At 44.1% G+C, this 12,671-nt stretch overlaps 1 protein-coding gene across 2 annotated transcripts in view; it reads left to right on the top strand.

Moving 5' to 3' along the window:
- The first annotated feature begins 1,424 nt into the window (after positions 1-1,424).
- The window catches only part of PCCA (propionyl-CoA carboxylase subunit alpha), a 291,871-nt gene continuing 280,624 nt past the window's right edge, over positions 1,425-12,671 (top strand). Inside the window, exons 1-2 of one of the 2 annotated variants that reach the window (XM_080377685.1) lie at positions 1,425-1,608; positions 9,489-9,566. In XM_080377685.1, coding sequence (XP_080233811.1) covers positions 1,546-1,608; positions 9,489-9,566 — 141 coding nt within the window. In that variant the 5' untranslated portion in view covers positions 1,425-1,545. Of the gene's footprint in view, positions 1,609-9,487; positions 9,567-12,671 lie in introns of those variants that run through there. The other variant, XM_080377686.1, reaches the window with a different exon arrangement.

Here is a 12,671-nt window from a genome sequence, read left to right on the forward strand (position 1 = left end):
TCCAGCAGTTTTTTGTGGCACGTGGGGATGTGCCGGTTGTTCTGGGGCATCCTGGCTCTTGCTGTGGGATATGAATGTACACGGAGCCTGAGAGAATTTACTGCACTATAAAGGTGAGAGAAAAATGTAAGGGTTGATGTAATGTGTGAGTTGAGGGAGTAATGTACCCTGGTCAAACCTTTCTGAGAGTGGTTAGTGCTGATATACGTTCATCTGACTGTACAGGAAATATCCTCTTACCCTGCTCAAGGACCTAGGTTGTGTCTAAAGTCTGAGGGATTAATTCCTAATATACTATGTATATTGCCTGTACAAATTTTCCCTATTGATGAGTCTTTTTTTTTCTTCTTTTTTTTTTTTCCTGTCCTCTAGCCCTGTTGGGACCTTGTGGTAAAGCACGTCTTGGATTAATTGCAAACTGCCCATGACACACTCCCTTTCCTTAGCTAAGAATAATTGTCTTCCAGCTTCAGAAACTGTTGCCTCACTCTGCTACCGTGCCGAGGATGAAGAGGCGGCTCAGGTTTACCTTCTTTGTTTCAAGAACACTGTTTAAAGGAAATGCTGTTGTTCCTTTGCCTTGTGAACACAGATCTGACCATCTTGGATCACATCTTTCCGTGCTTCGGTGTTGCCGGTAGCTTGATGCCTGTTTTATTTCAACAGAAGTCTGAGGTGGTAACAGTGATGCTTCTCGCGCTCTCCTCACAGTAACACTTCCCTAGCGTTTCAAGGATGGCAGTTTACCGGGGGATGGGGATGGGCACCACTCTGTCACCTCCGCCAGCAGAGCCGGAGCCCAGCCGCGCAGGTCGTTTCGGGAGGCTGATCCCGGTACCGTGTGCCAGGGGGCCGAGCAGCCGGAAGCTCCGCAGGTGGCGGGAAGCCGAGGGCCCGCAGTCCGTCCCGACCCGTAGCACCCCTCGCTGGCCGCTCGCAGGGCCGCGCGCTGCTCGCCCGCACCTCAGGGAAGCCCGGGGAGGGGCGCGTGGACCCGCCCTCCGCACCCACCGGCGCGCACGTGCTGCTGCAACCGCTGGCTGACGGGTGGGCGGGGGCAGCCCCGTACGTGTGCAGGCGCAGGGGCCACCCGCGGACGGACCCCAGCCCCCGGCGCTCGCCTGCGCGCACTCGCGCGGGTGCCGCTCGGCGCACGGGGGAGACGCGTGCCAGTGCGAGACCGGCACCTACGGAAGCACGCGGCCCCGCGAGGCGCACGCACCGCGCCCGCCGCCGCACGCTCCCAGCGGCAGCGCACCGGCGCAAACTCCGCCGCGCGCCCCGAGTCGCGTTTCCAGCGGCGCGCCTGAGCGCGCAGCCAGGCCCGGGCGCCCAGAGGCACGCGCGAACGTGGCCGGGCGGCAGCGCGCGCAGCGGCGGGCAGCCGTGGGGACCCGCGGGCGGGGGCAGCTCGCGTGCGTCCCCGCCCCCGGCAGGGCGGCCGCGCTTGCTCCCTCGCGCCCGCGGCGGTTGCTCGGATTGGTTGCGGGCGGCCCGGCCTTCCGCCGCCGCGGGTGAAAGGGCGGCCGGGCCGCGGCGGCGGACATGGCGGTGGCGCTGCGCTGGGGGGCCGCGGGCGGCTGCTGGGGGCTCCGGGCGCTGCTGAGGGTGAGAGCCGCGCTGGGGGAGGCGGGCTGACCGAGGAGCGCTGGGAGTGCGGAACTCGCCCCCGTTCTCTGCGCGGCGAGGCCGCTGTCGGGGGCGGTCGAGGGTGCCCCTGTGTGCGGGGCCCCTTCCCCCGTGAGGGGCCGCGGGTGGGGCCGCCGGGCGGGCGCTGTCCCCCTTGTGCGGGGTCGGGGGGAGGCTGCCGCCCCTCCTCGGGAGGGCTGCGGCCGGGGTAGTCTCCGTTTGAAGGGCTGGGGCTGCCGGCGGGCACCCCCGGCTGGGTGAGAGGCCGCCGGGGAGCGCGACGTGTTGCTGTGGCGGTGACAGGCTGCCGGGTGGGCGGGGAGGGGAGGGGTGCTGGCCCCGGCGAGGGAGCTCCCCGGCGGGGAGCCGGCGGGCCGCGCAGCCGGGCGGTGGGCACCGGGTGCTGGCTGGAGGCGGTGGTTGTGGTCAAGCTGTAAAGGCTGGGCCTGCGGTTGCTCGGGGCTCGCAGTCTCCCAAGAGTTTGTTCCTTGGTGTACCCCATCCGTGTGTTGCGAGGAGCGCGGTGTTGTTTTTTTTGTGTTTTTTTTTTTTTTGGTTTTGTTTTTTTAAATGTTTTTATTTAAACTTCATTTTCTGGTGATGGAGAGGGTTATGTGTTGCCTCCTGTTTACTTCAGTCCTCCCCCTCTGTTAAAAGGGAGCTTACCAAAACTCGGGGTAGAGTGTAGCTTTGTAGTAATAAAGTCTTGGCATGTAAAAAAAGGCTACTGCTTTGTGAAACCGTGGTCTCTTCCCCCCCTTATCTTTTATCCCAGATACTTGTGGATCTTTCAGCTGTCACTTAAAGATTTACTGTGTTTTTTTAAATTCTTTCTGTTTTTCATGAAAATGCAGTAGACTCATTGCAGAACTATACTAATGTTTTTGGTGAAGGCTTTAAAGTTATAGAAGGCCTTATTCCTTAGACTATGGAGTAACTTCACTGAGGTAGTTACTATGTTTTATTCTCTATTACTTTTAGAGATCGTGTTAAAAGAAAGAGGAGATTATTTAGGATAAGAACAAGCAGCATTAGCACATGGTGTTGTGTAACAGTTGAATGACACTACAGTTAGCTTGTTGTGGGAAAAGTGCAAAATATCTTTTAATTGCTCACAGTAGGAAGAATTTAGATTTTTTTTTCTGCAAAGGAAAATATGTAGTTGTGCAAGCTCCAGTGGAGAAGAGTAGAGCAACTTGCAGAAAATGTTTGATATGTATACCCCTGAGGGTGTGGGATAGGTTTCTCTAGAAGTGTAACTCCATAACAATAATGTAAAGGACTCCTCGTATGTCTTTAGGAATCATGTGAAAGAGGTGGTTTAGGTGGGCAGGGCATTTTGAGGAGGGGTTAAAGAGGGGAAAAAAGGATGTTCTTTACCCAAGTATTTTTCCTTAGGAATTATGTATAACAAACCTGTTTTCCTGTGAAGGTGTACGTGACAGAACCTCCTTGAAAAACAAAGAAAAAGAAATTTGATTGGAGACAATGATTTGGAATTAGCAGAGAGCTCCATGCTGTTTGAAGACTTTATTTTTGGTAGGCATATACACATGTATGTGTTCATGGATGTGGAAGACTTCAGCTCTTTCTAACATCTCAAGGGTGTGATCTGACTGCATCAGTGTAAACAGTATAGAAATGTTATGTTAATGAGACCTGTGTAAAGCATTTTTATAGCTAGCTAATAGCACTTGTGGCTTGCTTAACTGCAGTGATTTCTAGCCCTTAATTTCTGTGTATGAAAGTTAACTTCAAGTCATCAGTATATTGGAAAACACTTAATAAAACAAATTTGCATAGGAATTACATTCAGAGGTTCTTTTGTGGTTTGCTAATAGAGGCAAATAATATAATTGATGTCTTCAAACTGTAATGTGCTTGGAGCTCTTACACGCCCACCTCCTACCCCCAAGGGCTAGTAGCTAGTGAGTTGTCTAATTTCTTTTGTCCCTCTCATGTGGGAATTGATAAAGGACCTGAGAAAGGACAGTGTAAAAACACTGAGCTGGGGATTCAGCGATTTCCTGTGTTTCTAATCTGACGCTTAGCACTTCTATTCAGTTTTTATGCAGAATTTGTTCTGTTTAGAATATAACAAAAAATTCATTTTGAGTGTTTTGCACTTTTGGAGCTGGGACAATCTCATGTTGAAAGAAGGCTGTAGTTACAGAATGAGGATGAGATGGCTTTTGATATTTTGGTCTTGAAACTTCTGAGAGCTGTCAGACTTTTAAATAATGTAGAAGAAAGTGATAAATACTATATATCATGAAACGAAGAGTAAACTGCTGATATGGATTTTATCAGTGTTGATCAGTTTTCTAGTCATTGAACTAAATGGATGGAAATTTTTTCTGCCATCTGCGACCTCATAAGTTATCTGTGCACCTGCCATTTTTTAAGTCATGGAAGTTATCTGTACAGTGGGAGTTCCTTGCTCTCTGACATTATTTCTAGTGTGCTTTTTCCTCCTGTTCATGAGCACAGAACCATTAGGCTGATGAGATAGTAAGATTGGTATCATCTGCCATTAGGGAAGGGAGTTAAAATGGTCACCAGTCTGGAAAGGTGAATGTAGCCCTAAACCTCTGGAGCTCAGTGATTTTTTTTTTTTTTTTTTTTCCTAGTATGTAAACTACAGATTTTAGTACTGACAAGCACTCTTAAAGCATTCCACAGGTATAGATTTCTGGTTTTCTTCTTCCTCCCAGGAGGGGCTTTTTGGATTCTGTAGACAGTGTGCTATGCCATCTACTATGGGCAATATCTTAGTTCTGGAAGAAAAAGTTAAGAGTTCATTAAAGTTCACGTTGAGTAAAAAATGTCAGTCTTGTTCTGAAATACTCTGTTTGTGTTAATTTTCTTGTTCTGTCTGTCCCAAACTTGGATTGGTGGTTGCTGCATGATCATTGCAGTGCTGTGATCTATTTCACAGGCACTAGCCTTACTGGAGCTGTTCAAGCTGCTGCCATGAGAAACTGTTCCAACTTTCTGCAGCTGCTAGGTCTTGATCACAAACTGTTCCTTTTGAGCTCCTGTCTCCCTCCAGCTTGTGCCAGCACTGCTGCTTGAATATCTGGGTGGATAAGCCAGACTGAAATCTGGCTGAGAACACGTTTTTCCCACTCCTTGTATCTTTTCAGCTGGATGTATTCCCAGGTCTGGTTCAGTGTGTGACTATACAAAGTTCTGGGACTACTGACACAAAGGAGAAAGTACTTGGGTGTAGGAATGATTTAACTGGGGGGGGGGAAGCTTTAGGTGTGTGAGTGTTTCCCTGTTTGTAGTTTCTCCGTTGTGTTGGCAAATATGAAACATGGATTTTTTTTCTTCTTCCTCTTAAAATTACCAGTGGTTCTCAAACTTGGTATGGCTGAAAGAACTGTTATGTATAGCACAGTGTACCTTGCAGAAAGAACCTTGTACTACATCTTTGTTTGCAGTTGGCTTCAGGAGGATCTGCTTACATTTACAAGTGCTTGGCTGTTCAGCACTCTGAAAAAGTACAAAGGAAGGGAAAGTGCTTTATCGGGGGTGTGTGTGTGTAAATACAGAAGTGTTATGTTTGCTTTCCTATTTACAAGATTTGTACAATCTTGTATTAATAAGCAACATTTTCAGCTTTGTAGGTTAAAAGCCTTGCAGTCACCTGAAGGTGTCTGCCTCTTAAATGCTTTATACATAGTCTATCACTAGAGGTCCATAAACAGAAGATAATCTGATATGTCAGGTGAGTTGAAATAAAAACTTATTTGGAAACAGTTGTATAATCAGAATATAGAGGGGGAAAAAAAAAAGACACTTCATGTTTAAAGTCACTTGGGAATACTTAATGGCTAATGGGAAATACCAAAAGAGTAACCCCTTTATGTTTGCAGTGTGTCTTAAGCTTGTGTCTCTGAAAGTGTAGGGTCAAAAATCTGAGTAGGATTGCTAGTGGAAGAGAGAAGGAAGAGGTAGAATTTATGGCTAGTGAAAATAAGTGAAATACTACTTTAGCTGTTGCTGTTGGGCATTGCTTACTGTATTTCCCAGTAGTGCTAAAATATACATTCCTTTCCATATTAGACTTCTTAAAGCAGATGTTGGTATATGGTGCTTTTCTTGCCTGGAATCTGGAACTCTGTCTCTAATTCAATACTGAGACCTTTTTCTACCTGTAAAACTTAGTATCAATGAATTATTTACAAGATGACCATCATGGCAGGGAAATGTCTTTCCTTGATGAGGGGCGTATTAACCTTTAAAAACACACATGTAAGCTATGTCTAAATAACAAGTTAACTTTCTGTTTTGCTGTTGTGTGCTATGCCCTGAAACCCTCTGAAGAGGTTTCCTAGGGCTGTACTGGGTCCCTGGGAGTCAAGTTCTCTGCTAGGCCTCAAAGCGACAACGTATGATGAGCGTACCCTTCTACAAATTACTGCATAGTTTGATATATATGAAGTTATAAAGTAACTGTTACAGCTATTCAGTTTTGAGCACAGTGTGGCTATTGTGCAAGTAACAGATAAAGCAGGATACTTTTCCAAAATACATTACTAATGCTTTCTGTTTTTTGAGGATTCAGTAGAGGTGGGGAAACTCCAAGCCAGGCTTAGAAGTTCAACTCAGAAGTTCAGAGGTGAGCCCTCATAAATGAACAGTCTTGAGTTCTTGGGCTTTCAAGAATCAAAAGCTTTATCAAATTGGAGTAGCAAGTCATGGCAAAAATAGGTTAGACCTGATGACTCTACAGCTCTCCCCTAGTTCTGCAAGATACAAAAAAAGTTGCTAGTTCAAGCTGAACTCTCTAGGCTCTGTTCTGAAGAAGTACTGATGCAAGGTGTAATACCTAGAGCATGTGGGGTTTTGGGGAGGTGCCAATTAAGAATGTAGCTTGAGAGTTAGTTTGGCTTGGCTGGGTGGATGGTTTGACAGTTCTTTGGAGGTTTGGGTGTAGCTTTTAATGAACCTAACTATAGCAGGAGCTTGGGAGCCCAGGGATAGGTGACATGAGTAGCTGTTGGTTTGGAGATGGTAATTTAGTGGTGTTCCTTTGTGGCCCTAGCTGTGGATTATTTGCAAAGTGTCTGTTTATTTTTAAGTATTTACTCAATTGCTCATAATGGCTAGGAGCAGACCTCTAAAGAGACTTTTCTTGGAGTGGATTCTAGATTAAGGAAGCTCTTAAACTTTGGTGTATATTGGTACAGATACATAAAAACACCCATAACCCTTTCTTTCCAGAACTGTGAATTAGAGTTGGAATTTCAGTTCTGAGTTGAGCAATATGCTTGATTTGTTTTAGGAAATTACTCCACATGTGTTCAATTCAGGGCTGAACCTGGTTCTCTGATTCTAGTGTATCTGTGTGAGAAGAGGTAGTTTTTAAACACAGATGCATAATTAGGTTAGGCTATTACAAGATTTTTTTTTCTAATGTGAAATCTGACCAATTCTGTAGTGTAAAAACGGTGAGTGTAGTTTAATGCTTTTCCAGCTTTTTAATTGCTTGGTAACTTCAGTTTTTCTGTATAAAATGTTTGAACAAGGCTTTTTTTTCAAGACTGTACATGGCTAAAATTCTGAAACTTTGCTAATTAATTTTCCCATTGTAGCCTTTCCTTCCAGTCTCAATCTGTGACATAGCTTTTCTGGCTTCTCATATGCATTCAAAACTAGCTTTGTATAAAAGGTGTTTACAAGAAAGTTCAGAAGCTTTTCCTCCCTTCCCCCCCTCCACCACAGCTGACTGCAAGTATTTAGATTAGCCCCACTGACCCTTAACGAGCACTTTCTTCAATGAATAATATTAAACTCGGCAGAGTTGTATGGTGGGTTTTTTTTGTCCTGTGTGACCTTCTGACTATTTGTTGTCCCACAAGCTCTTCTGTCAATAGTGTTTGAGGGAGGGACTCAATATGCTTAACTTCGTGTACTCTGGATCAGGAGAGTATACTCTGCTGCTTATGCTATAGTTGTCCTTGCTCTTCCTTCTGACAGGGTCTAGACCCCCATACAGTCACCAAAGGTGTGTGTAACGGACCTGCTGTAAACTTGGGATAATGACCAGCTGGTAGATATGGTTGCAGCTGGCAGAATTCTGTCCTTAACTGTATTTTCCCTCTTTAATGCCCAAGTCACACCCTTGGATGAATAATAATATACCTCTGCAAATAAAGAAACCTCTGGTGGTTTTGATTCTAGCACATCAAGTAATTTGCATTTCAGGCTGTTATTCTGGATTTGGTTTTTGGAGAGTGAAGAGAAGAAAATGAAAGAAGCAACCCCCCCCTCCCCCAAAACAAGAAACTGAATGGGAGAGAAAACTGTTGCTTTCCACTGACTTTTTAGTTCCAGAATAATTAAGTTAATCTGTATTACCTGGGACAGTGTATGTGATGTCTGCCACTAGTGATTGGCATTTAAATCGTTCGTGAAGCTGTAGCAGCTTTCTGTGTGTGAGCCTCAGTCTGAGCTGGTATGAGGTAGTGCACTCTAAGACTTCCTTTAATTCTGTATTACAGGGCTTATGTTGAAGTATGTTGTTTTTCCTTTATAACACTATAATATCAGCTGCACTACAAATGTGATGCCTTTCTCAGTCCTGGGTTAGTTTCTGCTTACTGTGATGCAACATGCAAACGATCTTCAGACTGGATTAGGCTGGAGGGCTGTATTGTCATTCCAGTTACTGCCAGCCACTGGTACTTCAGGGCCAGTATGAGCTTACAGTAAATGTAAAGATAATTGAAAAATTTATGTAATGCTGTATTCATTACTGTTGTGGAAGGGGCAGCTGGATTGTCTAATTAACCTCTTTATATGAGCATATACTTACATGTTTTTTGGTCTACTTTCTAATGTAGTCTGTCAACTTGGTTTGGCTTTTTTTTTTTTTTTTTTAATCTTCTCCTAGGAGAGCCTTTACTTTCTACTACTTAGATTTCTGCGACTTCTGAAAACATTTTTTTCAGGCAGAATTGACAGTTTCTGAATTCTGGCAGTTGTCAGTCACTGCTGTTTTGTACTTCCTACTAGATGATATTCAGTATTAAGGCTTTTCAGACTTTTTGATTCTGATTGGGTGAGCAATTGTAGTTCTCCTAGAGCTGTCTGCATTGATGCAACTTTGTGTGGGATCATTTATTGGTCTGATTATTTTTGTTTATGGTTAACTGTAACTGCCATTATGTTGTCAATTGACTTGCTTGACAAGTCTCCTCGATACATTTGCAAATCTGTTGTATCATCTGTCATGTTATCTGAAATAGCACATATGCTGCTTTTTCCTCACGTCATGCAAAATTGTTAAACTATAGCAGCTGACTTTGTAGACATTGGTTCAAAGCAGAAGTGTTGGAGAAAAGGAGAAAAAGGCTTTTCCTCAGACCACTGTCAGGGGTGGGTTGTGGTGGGGAAGACTGGGAGCTGAACTAGCATCTGAAGTCTGTTCTTTTGCTCTCTGTACTGGCCCAGTCCACTACCTGCTCTATTCCCAACAGCTCCCTAGTGGTGAAGGCCTCTTCCCCACCTCTGGGGTGTACAGACACAAGCATGCATACACTTTGACAACTTTTTGGTAGGTATTTCTTGGAACAAGAAGGAAACAAGATGGTATAGTGGAGAGTTTAATAAAAATAATTTATACCTAAGCTAATGACTTCATATCTAGAGATTTTGTATTTGTTTTGGTTACTGTTTGTTGGGGATGTGCTTGGGGGAGGGCAGATCTTTATAAACTTTCATCCGCTTGGTGGGGGAATGAAAGGATATGGAAGAGTTTCCTCAAGATGTCAGTATATGAACTGTTTTTATCTTACTGGAATACTGTAGCAGGCGAAAAACGTTTTAACTCCCTCTTTCTTCTTTAGTGTGAAACACTCTGTTCAAGATGGTGCATTATAACTTCACATAAACTGTATTCTTCTGTGTATGATCCAAACGAGAAGGTAAGTAGTATGGTGCATGTTTTCTCTTTAACATTTTACTGTAGTACAGATGTTTGGCTTTTAAAGGAAGTTGGTTTTCAAGTGCATACCTTAAAGGGTTGGATAAATGATTGTGAGCTTGGCCTGAGCATGTTCTAATTGTGAAACAGTTACTAATATTTTGCATGGTGGAGAGATACAGGCCTGTTAAAGCATCTGGGAGCTAAACTAACCCAAAGCTTTTCATGGAAACAAAAGTATCTAGTAGTGGCAGCATGATTGTTAGGAGATCTGACATGGGGGTGGGAACTTAAGAGGTCGGGTAAAGATGGGCCTTTAAGGCCCGCAGAGACAGAGAATAGTAAATCCTCATCTTGGGACTTGTACAGTAGCAATCTCAATTTACAGTTATGAGCCAAGAAAAACTTTTCTCATGGGAGATTGTCTTGGCACAGACTCTAAAGTAACACACTTGGAAAAATAATGTGGATGAAGGTACACTGGTACTGAAGGGCAAGAATGCCAGCAGTTCAGCACTGATAGTCTTGCCCTTATGTACCAGTGTAGAAGCAATTAACCAGGAGTGAAACAGTATTAGAAAACAGGGAAAACCTGTATGTACCTAGAAATGTGGCTTAAAAAGAAGTCTTCTGAAGAAATCTATATCCTTAAGGTTCTTGCTTAATCAAGGTCCCCTTCCTTTTCTAAAGGCATAGTTATGTTTAGACAATGTAATTGGCTATTTAGTTTCTCTTAAGTAGGAGCTATGTTATTACAACCAGTGGCTACTACAGATAGTTTAAACTCTGTTCTGCTTTTTCCATTCACTGCTCCTTCCATTGTCTCTGTAATGACAAGACTTTCATATGAAACTTATTTAAGCTAATAAGTGGAAATTCCATAAAAAAGAAATGCTGCATGTTACTTCAAAGCAACATGTGATTTTTTTTTTTTTTTTAATATGCTGGACTTGAGGCTTGTCTTTAATAGACGGAGCAAGAGTCCAGTCTCTCCCTATTAGTGTCTTTATTGCAGAATTAGAAAATTAAAATGAATGTCAAATATTCTTAACTTCTTGATACTGAGAGTTGTCTTGCTCTTCAACGGATCACATTATTTGATTAATTAAACAACCCATACATACAAAGAAATAAGTTGATTATGTATTTGGGTCATTAAATCTTTCAGTGTTAAGTATTATTTGGGAGATATTTTTTTATTCCCCTGCAAGTCTGTATGCCTGAAAAGCTTCAGGTGCCTAGAACGCTGGAATTTAGATTCGGGAACAATTTGTGTGAGCATGTTGAAACCTTTCAGTTTTTTCACTGAGTTTTAGACTAAGTCCCCAGCTAAAGCTCTTCAAATAAATTGCTAGCTCCTGTGGTGTTCTTACAATATTTGTGCTTCTGATAATTGAGCTTGCTTAAGGGTGTCTTAAGATCTGTCTTTTGAGTGGAGGATGTGTGTGCCTGGGTACTAGGCAGTGGTACGCATTCCTCAAAAGATCTGGCTGAATTTACTGTATAAGCTTGCTGCAGCTCTTACCTGGAGGGTTTTATCACTTAATTTCTGTTTGTTGTTATCATGTGGTAGTATTTTTAAACTAGTCATGTGATGCCAGCTCAGATCTGACTTGGAAGAAGTAAATTTGGTCAAGGGCACCTTGAGTATGGCTGTCTAGAGTAGGGGAGCAAACAACATATACCCTAGTCTGTTGATAGCAGTTCCTGTTGGAGTTTTGCAGTGTTCCTTCCTCTCCTCTTACACCTGTTTCCCCCTCCCCAAATTAACTAATGACTGTGGGGATAACAAATGGTTTCATTGTTGCAGTGGCAATACTTCCTCTCCCCCAGTCCCTATGTGTCCTGGTTTAACCCTAGCTAGTAATTAAGTACCTCGCGGCTACTCACTCACTCCCTCTCACCCAGAGGAATAGGGAGGAAAATCAGAGAGGAATGTAGAACTTGAGGGTTGAGATAAGAACGATTTAATAGGTAAAGTAAAAAACTGTGCACACAAGCAAAGCAAAACAAGGAATTTATTAACTACTTCCCACCGGCAGGCAGGTGTTCAGCCATCCCCAGGAAAGCTGGGTGCCATCATGTGTAACTGTTACTTGGGAAGACAAATGCCATGTCAGATGTCCCCCCTCTTCCTTCTTCACCCAGTTTATATACTCAACATGACATCATATGGCATACCTCTTTGGCTAGTTTGGGTCAGCTGTCCTGGCTGTGTCCCCTCCCAATGTCCCGTGCCCCTCCAGCCCTCTCGCTGGCAGGGCCCAGGAAACTGAACAGTCCTTGGTTTAGTATAAACATCACCCAGCAACAACTAGAATCATCAGTGTCCTGTCAGCATTGTTCTCACACGAAATCCAAAACACAGCACTGTACTAGGTGTTAAGAAGAAAACCAACTCTATCCCAGCTGAAACCAGGACAACAGGGAAAATTGCTGTTTGGTGTAGGGCAGGGAGAATAGCTATCAAATGTCTTGGGGTATAGTTTGATAAACCTAATCTGGTATGACTGCAGGCTGCCCCTGAAGGGGATAGTCCTGCTGGTTCCCTGTCCTGTTTTTTGATTTGGAGTGTGGGAGGCAGAGTAGGACTGTTGGATTACTGTTTTCAACTGATGTGTGCTGAAGCTGAGTCCCTGCTAGGTCTGATGCATGGAAAGCAGTGGGAGTATGTAAAGCAGGATTGTCCCTTTCCGTGGCAGTCTGTATTTACATCCAAGTGGGTGCAGTATCAAAATGCACATGTGTTTAGTAATAAGGCCAGTGACAGCAATAACCTTTACTCACAGCCATGAGATTTTTATGCTGAGCAACTGTGCTCCTCCACTACTTTTTCTTAATGGGAAGTTTTTGTCCAGGATGTAAATCTTACTGACTTCTGACAGCTTGTTATCCCTTTCTTACAGACGCGATATTACAGTGTTAAGTGTACTCCAGTGTGAAATGTGACAGTGAATTTCAGGGGCATACTGAGTTTGATTTGCGGTTCTGTTGCACTTTCATTGCTACTTAGTATGGGTGTGTAACAGTGTCATGGCAACGCAGCATTTTGTCGGGTTCCTGGCATGGGGTGCAGCTACAAGGAGGGGCAGGGCTGGTGCAACTT

Source organism: Falco punctatus (genome assembly GCF_963210335.1).
Source record: "Falco punctatus genome assembly, chromosome: 2".
Lineage (NCBI taxonomy): Eukaryota > Metazoa > Chordata > Aves > Falconiformes > Falconidae > Falco > Falco punctatus.